At 45.1% G+C, this 13,081-nt stretch overlaps 2 protein-coding genes and 1 non-coding gene across 4 annotated transcripts in view; 2 read left to right on the top strand and 1 right to left on the bottom strand.

The window, feature by feature from the left end:
* The window catches only part of XPOT (exportin for tRNA), a 50,594-nt gene extending 47,864 nt beyond the window's left edge, over positions 1-2,730 (bottom strand). The window contains exon 1 of one of the 2 annotated variants that reach the window (XM_075930966.2): positions 2,708-2,730. The gene's annotated coding sequence lies outside the window, so the exon portion shown is untranslated. Of the gene's footprint in view, positions 1-2,453; positions 2,663-2,707 lie in introns of those variants that run through there. The other variant, XM_075930963.2, reaches the window with a different exon arrangement.
* A 3,459-nt stretch (positions 2,731-6,189) lies between these two features.
* RPL18A (ribosomal protein L18a) lies at positions 6,190-12,462 on the top strand. The gene is made up of 5 exons (XM_006130208.3): positions 6,190-6,343; positions 6,971-7,150; positions 9,151-9,280; positions 11,132-11,241; positions 12,318-12,462. Exons 1-5 carry the CDS (start codon positions 6,326-6,328, stop codon positions 12,408-12,410), a joined length of 531 nt encoding a protein of 176 aa, XP_006130270.1. The 5' UTR covers positions 6,190-6,325; the 3' UTR covers positions 12,411-12,462.
* On the top strand, positions 10,128-10,259 carry LOC112546957 (small nucleolar RNA SNORA68). The gene has a single exon (XR_003090692.1). It is a non-coding gene; the product is annotated as a small nucleolar RNA SNORA68 (small nucleolar RNA).
* Positions 12,463-13,081: the final 619 nt, after the last annotated feature.

Below are 13,081 nucleotides of genomic sequence, written 5' to 3'. Positions count from 1 at the left end.
CACGATTAGTCAATTACCCGTTTCTTAATATCCTTTGTTGTGTACGACTTACAATGAAAAGTTTTCAACTTCGTCAGTGGGTGCACTAATATTGCTTCCTCTCAAAGACCCCAGATTGCATCGAGTACACAATTAGTCAATTATCACTTAACATCCTTAGTTCAGGACAGAGGAGGGGGCTCCTTGCTGGGTCAGGGGGTTGGAGTGAGGGGTGTGTATGAAGGCTCTAGATGGGGCCAGAGTGAGGGATTTGGAGTGCAGGGGTGGACTCCAAGCTGGGACCGAGGAATCTGGAGAGTGGGAGGGTATTCAGGGTTGGTGCGTGGGGTGTGTGTGTGTGTGTGTGTGTGTGTGTGTGTGAAGATGTTGACTCTGGGCTGTGCTTCCCTCAAGCAGCTCTCAGAAGCAGCAGCATGTCACCCTTCTGGCCTACACGGAGGCATGGACAGGTTGTTCTGTGCACTGTCTCTACAGTTCCTATTGGCCACCATTCCCAACCAATAGGAGCTGCAGGGGCAGTGGTTGGATCAAGGGCCATGCACAGAATCACTTAGCTGCACTACAAGTAGAAACTGGATAGAAGGGGAACATGCTACTGCTTCCAAGAATAATGTGCAGCAGGGCAAGCCTCAGACCCTGGTCCCCCGGTGGTAGCTTGCAGGTCTGATTAATCAACTGATGAGCCATAACTTGCTCCCCTCCCTCTGCTCTAGAAGGGACATTTTCTCAATGTACTTATGTTGCAATTTTGAACAGGCCAGTTATTTTCCTTGGAAGAACTAGCTTTAACTCTTCATATATATTGTGTAATATAGACTTGTTGTAATATCCCATGTGTAATACTATAATTCTTTAGTGACACTACTTAATGTAAGAGTTGTACTTTTGCCTGGTGCTCTTGCTAGCAATCCCCAGCAAAATATAAATTTATCATGTAAGACAACATTTTAAAGTTCTAGGCAAATTAGAAGTTATTACAATTCAGTGAAAAATGCACAAAATGTTTCTGGAGCTCATCATAAGGGCTTCCAAACCGGAATCAGCCACCAAAACACAAGTTATGTTAGAATGAAAGGAAATTAACAGATTAAGTCTGAAGTTATTAACTTCTTATGATGGAAGAGAGTTCTCAACTTCCTCAGTGGATGCACTAATATTGCTTTGCCTCAAAGACCCCAAATGCTCTCCTTCCCTTTAGAGGCCATTAACATCTTTACTTAGTAACACAAAGGACTGCTAGGCAAAGAAGTGAGGTATTCCCACCCCATTATCCTAGCTCAGAAGCGAGTCAGTTACTGTTTGGCTTCCCATTCTATTGGTTACTGGCATCAGTGAGACAGTATTCTCTTCTTACAGCATAAAGCCTCTGCAGTGTTTGGCAAAAGAGCAAGGCAAATAATCATCACCCATCTAGCAATATATACTGAGCTAGAAGGAATAATCTAGTGCAGGGATGGGGAAAGGTGCATTGACCCACAGAAAAGTTAGTCGGGGGGCTGCACACAAGTGAGAAGCAAAAATAAAATAAAATCTCTCACTGATGAGCTCCCAACTTAGAAGAAAGACACTCCCCATATTCTCCATGCACACTAGAGCCTAGCAGCTTTTTTGTATACTCCAACTCCGTCATAGGGCAGCGGAGGGGCTGGAACACCACTGCAGGTTCCCCAGTGCTGAGGGGGCCCTTAAGCCACTGGAGTCAGACCCAGGCAAGCCAGGGTCTGCATTTGGCCCCTGGGCCTTAGGTATTCCACCCCTCATCTAGTGTCTACCAAACAGCATGGGTCATTTAAATGATTACTCAGTTCTCTTACTCAGGCTAGTCTCTGAAGTATGGTCAATTTCACTCTGAATCAAGACCCGGGAATAGGAGACTTGCTTCCTTGGCTAATATGTTGAAGGCTCTAAATTGTAACCACTAGAGATTTATTTCCAATTACAGCAGAAACTCTACAGAAATTGACGCTTTTGGAGAAGACAGGTGTTCACAACACACAGCACGACAGGCTATTTTTCAAGATGAAAGAAAACCCACTCCCAATCCATTGCCCAGAAACTTTGAGGGCCCAGCATCTGTTCGGGATGGCTCTGGGGCTGGACTGACAAGTCAAACGCCCCTGAGACTACCAGGCGGAGGAGCAGCCCCACTGCAAGGCACCCAGCACCGCACGGGCGGAGGAGCCAGCCTGCCACAGCAAAGGCGCTGAGTTTGCGCCCTGCCCGATGTCAATGCTACCGAGAGGCCGGGCCGGCGTGGTACAAGCCAGCCAGGCAGGCGGCGAGGGATCCCCGCGGCCCGCAGCGCTTGCTGCTGGGACACGCTCCCCGACCCAGCCGCGAACACGCGGCGGCCCGCGCCGGCTGCCGCGGGCACTGCGCGCCCCTCCCTCCACAGGAGCCGGGGGCTGGGCTGAGTCAGCGCCGCGTGAGTCCCCCCGCGCCCGGCCTGGTACCTTCCCGGTCACTCCATCCCGGCAGCGCCGCGTTTCCCACCGCTCCGAGGCCGCCGCAAGCCTAGAGAGCCGGCCGCGCCGCCTCCGCCGGCGGCAGGGGTGGGGGGACGCCGCCACTGGAGCGCGGCTGAGGCTGGCTGCGTGTCCGGGGCGGGCGGCGCCGTGCGGAGTCGCGCCTGTTCCCGCCCCCTCAGCCACAGCAAGGGACTACAATTCCCAGCGTGCTCTGCAGCAACTCTCGCGGATGCACCAACCTAGCGCTGGATGGGCGCAAACGGCATTTCCCCTTCCTGGCGCGCACCTTCTTCCGCTCATAAACCAGAGCGCCGCCTTGCATGCTGGGATATATAGTCTTCTCAGGACACATGGCATGTTGGGATATGTAGTCTCCACAAAGCTCAACCATTCAAAGCTTGCGTTGCGGGTCCCATTGTATGAATCCGGGTGCTATTGGCTTTGGCTTCCGTTGCCCCTGCCAGCTGACAAGGCCTTCGTTGTAATTGCGGATGATGCGAGCTGAATGGGGGAAGCGCGGCCTCTTCATAGAAACTGAACCCCTGGACTGGGGGAGTGCACAGAGCCGCCCCTCCTGGTTAGCTGCAGCCTACTCTTGGGAGCTTATTTAAGGATACCTACTTGGTATATCCTGGCGTGAAGCTGACAGTTGGTGTTTTAATGGTTATAAAGCTTTAACTTTTTGAAGTTCCATGAGTGTCGTTAAAAATTAGTCTGTCCTGCTCCCATTCTCTGCTTGCCCTACAACTATTAACATTTAAATCAACACAAATTGAACAAAAATGCTTAAAATAAACATCAGTAATATCTGTAAACATTATAAAAACAAATAACTCTGGTTGAGAGAAGTTGGTTGTAATTCTAAACCAGGGATTCTCAGCCTCTTTTCTGCTGAGGCTGCCCCTCAACATGCTATAAAACAGGAGAGGCCAACCAGTTAAAGATGAAGAGCCAAAATAGCAGTGCCCCAGGGATCTGTGGCTTTAGAATTGGGTCACCAATCCAGGCTTCTCTTACTAACTATGTGAGCAAAGGGGGCTGAGAACTGAGGAGCAGCTGCAACCCCAGACACCAGCAGCAGACTGCGGAATGCCGCAACTGCCAACTGCATGGCTCCACCAGCGAAAGGAGCAGCTACCTACATTACTTGACTCTGGCTTCTCATGTACAGTTTTGTCAGGGGCAGAGCCTGAGATGGCTTGGGAAAGGCAGGGGGACTGGAGTAGCTCCCAGGACTGCCCCACCCTGGGTAATGCCTCTCCTAGCAACCCCTCAAGTCTGCCTGTGACAGGCTCAGGGCCTTCAGCTATACTACTCCTTCAACTTGACGGAGATGGGCAGGAAGAGCTCTGGATTCTAGCCTCCCTGCTCCCAGATCCGACGGCAGGACTGAGGGAAAGAGTCAATCATTTACTAAATCATATAGTTAAATCAACAGAGGATGCACAAACACAATAGCTGTTAAAAATTTTACTTCTTTTTATGCAAACACACAAACAAAATGATGGAAACTTCTACCAGTTACTGTTTCTGGGACAGTTAGTAAAGCATGTTCAGGTATAACATTGGCAAGCTTTGTATATGTATGATTTAAAAATGCAATATACAAACCAAAATACAACCTGATTATTAAAATTTCCACTTTGTAAAAAGTTTATTGGAAAATAGAAGAGTAAGAGTAGTTATTCATATGCACCTATAAAATACTACTATAAATATGACTGTGCTCTGATGCACAAAAAACTCAATTTGAATCAGAAAATTAAGTTGTGTTCATCCAGCTTCATGCAACACCAATAGTAAAAGTTTTTGTTTTTGTTTTAGAATTTAGTTGGTAATCATGTTAATTACATGTCAGGTAAAAAAACCTTATTTCTCCACCATGGCATTGGCTTTGTAGTTCTGACTAGAAAAACGTGATGAGTAAATGACTTAGGTCTACATTAAGGATGTTAGATATTGGGTAACTGAAGAGCTGTGTAACCAATGCAGTTACATGACTTTTCGATAGTCCCTGGGGGCGAAGCCAGCAGCCAGTGCGCTCCTGGCCCCACTCCTGGGGAGCCCCCTGCCACCTTGCACTGCTGCCTCTGTGTCAATTTAAAAATCAGGTCCCCACAAAGGCAGCAGTGTGGGGGTTGCAGCAGCCTCTGTCTGCAGGGGTCTGAGCTCCCCACAGAAGCTGTGGGAGGAGAGGGGGCAGAGGAGGCTGCCATCAAGCCATGGAATGGGGAGCAGCCTCTATCTGTGGTGCGCTTGAACCCACCACGGACAGAAGCTGTTTCATGGCAGCCTACCCTGCCCATCCCGCGGCTCCCCCCCGACACCGGCGCCTGCTCCCCCCCTTGCTGCCACTGGCTTATCGTATAGTTGACTACACATTGTCATCCTTAGTTTAAATCCTTCAAAATATTTGTGTACAATGCTTAACTTTAAGCTTGTGAATAGACACATTGACTTTAGTGACTATCAATGCTCAAAATTGTTCTACTAACAGACTTTCAATGGAATTATTAACTTAATTAAAATATGCATTTTGCAGGCTAAAAAACTTTAAACACAGAGAAAGTAAATAAGGGCAGTAGGAAAATACAAATATTTACAGAAAATTTTGTCTGACCATAGCTAAATTGATTTCTTACATTTATCCAGTGCCTTTCATGCTGAAGAGATATGCAGATTATGGTTGAAATCCTGCAATGAGCTCTACATGGGCACAACAATTTACAGAAGCAGGGTTTATTACAACATTTAAGAGGGCTTTTCACCCATGACTGAAATACAACCATAGGCAGGAAAAAAACAGGTTAGTACAAGCGTGAAGAATAAACTGACATCACAGGGGAATTTAGAGTTGCAATATCTAAAAATGTTTAATGAGCACAATTGATTAAGAAGCCTGATACATTTCCAGTGGCCCAGTGACCTCTCAAACTGGTACTTACTCGAACAGAAGGAAGCCACTTACTGAATCACTAGGGGTGGCACCTGTTGTAGAGCCCTGCACAGATGCAAACTTGTTATCCCTATCTGTATAAATGAGCTGGAGATGTAGATGCTCACAGATATAAAACAAAAGTGGTGAGGAGGTGACACCTTATAGACTAACCGACGTGTTGGAGCATAAGCTTTCATGGGCAAAGACCCACTTCGTCAGATGCATGTAGATATAAAACAGATATTCTGTGGACTTGCAGGGCTCTACCTATATAGTGGAGGTATGTGGCCACAGTGGCTGCATATCAGAAATGCTGGACTAATAGACCATTCTGTAAGCGTAACGTTTTCTCAATGGACTTATATTGCAATTTTGCACAGGTCAATTATTTCCCTTAGATTAAAATAACACCTTCTCTAACTATTTTTATAGATTGTGCAATCCAAACGTTGCAATATGCAAAAATTCTTCAGGGACACACTACTTAATGTAAGAGGTATACCTTTGCCTGCTAGTCCTGCTAGCAAGCCCAGTATAATACAAAGTTCACATAGAATCATAGAGCTGGAAGAGACCTCAGGAGGCATCGTGTCCATTCTCCGGCACAAAGCAGGACCAATCCCAACATGTAAGACAACGTTGTGAAACTCTAGGCAACGTTATCGCCACGCGTAAGTGGGAGTTATTACACCCCAGTGTAAAAAGTACTGCAGCTCACCGTGAGAGCGCCCAAACCAGAAGCTGAAGGCGCGTGCATTGGGTGAGCTTTGATTGACTGACGCCACATCCAGTAGGAGTCTTCTTGGAACCAATAAGCGTTCAGAGTTGGTATGGGCGTTACTTCCTGCGGAGGGGGTGACGTGCGGCTAGGGCGCGGGGGACACTTCCTTTTCTGTGTGGCAGCGAGCGAGGCAGCATTATGAAGGCGTCGGGCACTGTAAGCGGGGCCTTCGAGAGCTGGGGGGCTGCGGCCGGGCGGTCCTGGCCCGGTCTGGGGGCTTAGGGACCTTACTGGCTGGGCCGCGGGCCGCGGTGACGATTCCCGCCCGCCTGATCCGCCCCATCTTTTCCTCAGGCCGCGAGCGGCCAACATGGCGGCCCTTAGGAGCATGAGGCTGGGGGAGGGCCCGCAAAGCGCCGCAGCCGCCATGAGGCGCCTGCTTGGTGGGGAGGCGGCCGCGGACCGGGGCAGCCCTCGTGGGCTCCTGACACCCTTCCCGGCAGCACAGACCGCGGCCTTGCTCCGAGCCGCTTGGCCAATCAAGGCAGGGGCGCACAGCCTGGCCGGGCCAGGAGCCCGGGACTCGGTGACACCTGAGTCCGCTCTCTGCCCCCTTGCACAGCGCAATCAGAGGCACCGAAGCGCTCCCGAGAGCTGGCCCCAGCGGTACTGCCTGTGACCCATGGGATTCTCAGCTGTAAGCTGCGGCCCCGAATGCTGCCTGTAGTGCCCGCGGGCTTCGTATAGCATTGCTCGTGCTGTTACCTGCTTCGCTGTACGGCTACCGCCCCTAACCATTGGAGGTTTTTTCCCCTCCCCCCATTATCTTTCTCTTGTTTGCAGCTGAGGGAGTACAAAGTTGTTGGACGATGCCTTCCTACACCTAAATGTCCAACGCCACCCCTTTATCGGATGCGTATCTTTGCTCCTAATCATGTTGTTGCCAAGTCCCGTTTCTGGTACTTTGTTTCTCAGCTGAAGAAGATGAAGAAGTCTTCTGGGGAAATTGTGTATTGTGGACAGGTATATTCTTTAGGGGGGGGAAAAACTGAAATACCAAAAATGTACACGGCTATGTTTTATATGTTGAAGTTGAGCTCTTTAAGAAAGATGTCACATTTTGGGTACCTACATTCCAAATTAATACCTCAAGGTTTAGAGGCCATGAATAATTTAAAAATGCATGAGTTCAACTTCGCAAAATCATGACACATGAACTACCTTCGAAACACGGTAACATATTTAATTTGCTGCTCAGAAAATATTCCCTCCAAGTTCTATTTTTAAATGTGATTTAGTTTGTAAGTAGTCAACACCATAATTTTAAATCAGTACTTTGGTATATATCAGTTGAGACACATCAAGGCCTTTTTAATTATAGTGTGTGGCATAACAACACTAGGAATATATTACTGACCACCTAACCAGGATTTGGCTTATGACTGAAATGCTCAGGGAGATGAGAAGCTATACAAATAACAAACCTTAATAATGGGGGTTTCAGTATCCTCACATTGAATGGGTACATGTCCTGAAGTAACAGAATGGAGAGTGAAAGTTCTTTGGGATCTTACATGACTGCTTCTTGCACCTAGTCCTGGAACCCACAAGAGAGGCAGTTATTGATTTAGTCCTAATTGGAGTACAGATCAGGTCCAAGAGGTGACTCTACCTGGTTTGCTTGGTAATAGTGACCATAATACAATTAAACATTCCTGTTGTGGATAAATTAATAAAGCTGGGCCTTTTCAGTTTGGAAAAGAAATGATTGAGAAGGGTATATGATAGAGGTGTGGAGAAAGTAGATTAGGTAGAGCTATTTACTCCCTCATAATACAAATACTATGGGTCACCAGAATAAATGGTCAGCGGAAGCAATTTTTTTTTCTCCACAGAGTAGTGTCAGTCTGGAACTCCTTGCCAGAGGATGTTGTGAAGGCCAAACACAGTTTAAAAAAAACCCACTAGATAAGTTCATGGAGGATAGGTCCATCAATGGTTAATAGATGGATGAGCAGGTGTCCCTACTCTGTTTGCAAGAAGCTGTGACTGCATGACGTGGATGGATCACTTGTTCATTACCTGTTCTCTAAATTTCTTCTGGGGTACCTGGCGTTGGCTATTGTCAGAAGATGGGATACTGAGCTAGATAGATCTTTGTCCTGGCCCAATATGATTGTTCTTATTTTGCTAATTCTATACAATTCTTGTTGCAACTATAGTACTGATTAAATTGGATAGTTCATGGTATTAAAATGAAGTTGTTTCCTATTGTAAGACACATTTTTCCCCCTTGGCACATTCACACTCACTCCTCTTTCCTCAATCAGAATTGTAAGAAATAATGGTAACAATTAGATTTGAAGTTGATTTTTTTAATGAAATCTCAGTTTTATGGATAAACTGACAGATTCAGTTTTCAGATGTGCATATGTGACTACAGCTCTCAAATCCTGTTGCAAGTAACTCAAATTTATACTCCTTAAATTCCTGCTTTTCTGAAAAATCTGGCCTTATCTTTTCGGAAAGCTGCTTACTTATCTGGGTAGCAAATCTATTCAGTGACCCTTTACAGTGATTGATGACAACCGCCCTTTCCGTCTCTCCTCCTCCCTCCCCCCCCACAGAAAAAACTCATTTAAACATGGGGAGTAGAGGGGAAATGCTTCCAAGTGACAGAATTCTGCATAATGCTTCAACTAGAACTTTACAAAGTTACTCCTCTAAACTGAAGCAAAATGCAGGACAATGTAGCACTCTAAAGACTAACAAGATGGTTTATTAGATGATGAGCTTTCGTGGGCCAGACCCACTTCCTCAGATCAAATAGTGGAAGAAAATAGTCACAACCATATATACCAAAGGATACAATGAAAAAAAAAAAGAACACATATGAAAAGGACAAATCACATTTCAGAGCAGGAGGGGGATGCGGGGGGGGGGGGGGGGAGGAAGGTAACTACACAGTTTATCAACAAGGTAGTGTCTTTATCTCTGGTTTTTCTTTATTTTTGTAACCCCAGGTATTTGAAAAGTCCCCTTTGCGGGTGAAAAATTTTGGTATCTGGTTACGCTATGATTCCCGTAGTGGAACCCACAACATGTACAGGGAATACAGGGATTTGACAACTGCTGGTGCTGTTACACAGTGCTGTAAGTAAATATTTCTTGAGACAAACAGTAACTTTTTTTTAGCAGTGGTATGTAAAAGACCATGCAGAGCAGTTGTGAAATAGATGTATAAGAAAATATAGGTGAAGATGGTGACTGCATTCAAGTGACAGTAAAACTAAGTGGTGTTTTTGTTTGTTTTTTAAGCAAATGAAAGTGATTGGAACAACTGAATAGCACTGATTTCTGGATACTCTTTCTAATTAGTATTTTATTCCCTTGATTTTTTTTTAAGATACCCTTTTAAATTAAACCGGGTTTTAGTAAAATATTAAAAAGCAGTTTCAATTATATAGTTGAGTAAAGTTCTAGTTTAATGATCTTCTAGTTCAAGTTATTTCTTGCATCATGCTTGATGCAAAAAAAATTAAATAATTATTGGTTCTTCAGAAAATGTTGGCTTTAAATACAGACATTTGCAAAGTTGATTACATATATTTCAATCTTACAAGCACAAAACTAAGGAAATTAAAATATTTCATTTGGCCATATAGATCAGATTAAGATTTTAGTATCCATGCCATGTGGAAAATATCTTTCTTCTCCCCTCCTTCCCCCCCCCTTTGGAACACAGTGAATTTTTGTGGGAACTGAATTTCTTGAAGTTTTTTTGGCCAATATACACATAGTTTTCTATACAAAAGAGCTCATGCTTAAAGTTTACAAAAGCAGACCTTAATACATGACTGATTAATGATCTGTTGTGTTGCAGTATCTTGGGCTACCTTTTGATTCAGATTTCTTGTGCAATTACTAAAATGGTTGGTATGAATTAAAATGACCTACTATTTTTTTCATTCTAAGAATAAGTGCTTAAAACATTTTAAAAATTGCACACAAAAACCCAAAGAATATTATTTTTAGTAATAGTGTTCTTGTCATGTGTGCAAATACTATATGTACCTTGTCGCCTTTCAAGAGCTGAAGTGCTTTTGAAAGTGAAACTGAAGGTCCAACATAAAACTTCCTGTGTATTCTGTTAGATGAACTCAGTTTATCAAATTAAGTTTTAAACACATCAAGTTTACTACTCTATTTTTGTTAGTTAACCTGGTTCAGGCAGTATTGTTGAGGCAGTATTGTTGAGAGCTTGTTACAAATTCCTCGTACACCCATCTTACATCTGAGTTTAAGCTCCTGAAAGCTGAGGATGTGTATGGAAATGGTGTGCTCTGCTTTTGTTGGAGTACAATGGAGTCCTGATTAACCAACACCTGGGAGAACAGCCCTACTTGCTGCCCCATCGCTCTCTAGGAGCAGCTGCTGCTGGGAAGGATGCTTCCAGGCAGTAGCAGCAGCAACTTCTCCTAGAGAGCAAGGGAACAGCTGATGCTGCTCCTGCGGGGGATGTCCCCGGCAGGAGTGGCATCAGCTGTTCCCTTGCTCTCTACAGTAGAGTCTGTATCATCTGACATACGGTCGGATTTCCAAATATGTCGGTCCCGTTTAGGTTGGATGATAGGGACTCTACTGTATTGTAGTAGGCACAATAATATTGTAAAATAGCAATCTTTCAAAACTGATAATGAACACTTGAAATCCTGGTATCCATTGCATTACTGGATACAAAGGTAAACTACTTAATGGTTATATGTGTGGCTCATGTATGATGAGCACCAAAATCAGAGCTAATGCTTTGAGGTGTGAAGATGGCCTTAGATTTCTTTGAGAATATGCAGGAATTACGAGTTTCATTATAAGGACCTCTACTTAAGAAAACATGCTACATGTAAGCATTTCAAACTGCAAATAGGAGGTGAAAAAAATGTAAAAAGTTAACCGTATTCTTTAAACTAAACGAGAGATAATATTGGCATCACTCTGATGTTGCAGACCGTGATATGGGTGCTCGCCATCGTGCCCGTGCTCATTCTATTCAGATCATGAAGGTTGAGGAGATTGCTGCTAGCAAGTGCCGTAGACCTGCAGTCAAGCAGTTCCATGTAAGTAAAGAAAGTAAAACCGGCGGTTGGTGTTGATATACGCAATATGGGACAACACTTATTTTACCTAGAAGTTTACACTAAGTTTACTGGATGTACTGTGCTGAGGAAAAATGCAAGTGATTCCTCTGCAGGCGAATAATAATTGTATATACCAAAGTTGTATTGAGTAAATCTTCAGTGTATGCTGTTGAAGCTTGGAATCGTGCATCCTTTAGTGCTAGAACTAGTTGAGTGAAACAACTGATCAAAATGTTTTGATTTTTCAGTACTCGCATGCTTTGAGTATTGTCTTAAAGATAAAATAATGAATAAGATTGAAATAAACCTAACTTGCAGAGGTAGAAAGATGTTAGTAGCTATGTCTGTTGTTACATTTGTATTACCCAGAACCTATAGCAGTGGTCCCCAACGCGGTGCCCACGGGTGCCATGGCGCCCTCCGGGGCATTCGTGTGCACCCGCCAACAACCTGGGCCGGCCTCGGCACACGGGAGGCGTCGGCCCCAGGTGCGCGACACGCACCGGCTCTGGGCGCGTGGCGCTCGGGCGGCCCCAGCCCCGGGGCACATGCGGGCGCGCGATGCCGGCCCCAGGCGCGTGGCTCAGGCGGCAGCGCTGGCCCCGGGCACAAGGTGCTCGGGCGGCCCCAGCCCCGGCCCCAGGGCACACGCCAGCGCCGGGTGCAAGGGCATCCCAGTCCCCTGGCGTGCCCCCGGATGTGCGGCCCCGCCCCCAGGCGTCTGGCGCGTGAGTGGCCCCACCTCCCGGGTGCCCGGGAGCCTCTAACGGTTGGGGACCACTGACCTATAGGAACCCTTTTAATCAAGGAGCAGGACTTCATTGTGTAAGGTGCTGTAGAATCAGAAAACAAAGACCGTCCTTTTCCCAAAGAGCTTAGAAATAGAAGGCTCCTGTTTTTAGCTTCTTTTAACCCTGACCCATGGAATTACTTTTTGCTTTGGTATGTAATGCAGTTTAGATAAGATCATTAATTTAATTTCTAATTAACTTGTGACGGCTTAATTTGCATAGTGTATATATTTGCGACTATAAAAGAACACTTCTCTCTCACAGGATTCAAAAATCAAGTTCCCTCTGCCACACAGAGTTCTGCGCCGCCAGCACAAACCACGTTTCACCACCAAGAGACCAAATACATTCTTTTAAATGCAAAGAGATTCTATTTGCTCTGTGTTACAATAAAATTCTTATTGAAAAACTTCTTGACTCTTCAATTTTCAAGATCTAGTTTTGGAGGAAGTATTGCTGAGAACATTTGAGTACTGCATGGACAACCGCAGGAGGGAAGAAGGTTAAATGACAACTCAAAGGCTTGTTGCTGTATTTCTGTAACTTGCATTTTAATTTTTCTTAAATGTGAAAACTGCATAACTATGAATGCAAATGCATGTATAGTTCAGTTAAGGTTGCTTTGAGCTTTTCAGTCTAAGGGACTTTAACCCTGCTTTATTATGCACTTGGAATACTGTGTCTACACTTGCAGTGTTTATTAGCAACTACATTAAGCCAGCCCAGTCTGCTTCTAACAATCTGTATAATCAATGTTTACTCCCACCCCATGAATCCATTATATTGAAATTTATAGACACTGCATTCCTTCTGGCTATGTCTACACTGCAGGTCCTATGCAAATGAAGTGCTGATTAGCATATCACTGCTTCATTTGCATAATTTATTCACGCTGTTTTGTGCAAAAACAAGCAGTGTGTACTTTTTTTGTGCAAAGACCCCCGGTCCCCGCTACTTGCGTTTGTGCACAAACAGCTTGAATAAGTTATACAAATGAAGCATGATATGCTAATCTGCACTTCATTTGC

The sequence above is a fragment of the Pelodiscus sinensis genome, chromosome 1 (genome assembly GCF_052426305.1).
Source record: "Pelodiscus sinensis isolate ZL-2025 chromosome 1, ASM5242630v1, whole genome shotgun sequence".
NCBI classification, from domain to species: domain Eukaryota; kingdom Metazoa; phylum Chordata; order Testudines; family Trionychidae; genus Pelodiscus; species Pelodiscus sinensis.
Note: the sequence above shows the minus strand (reverse complement) of the source record. Positions and strands in the feature narration are given on the sequence as shown.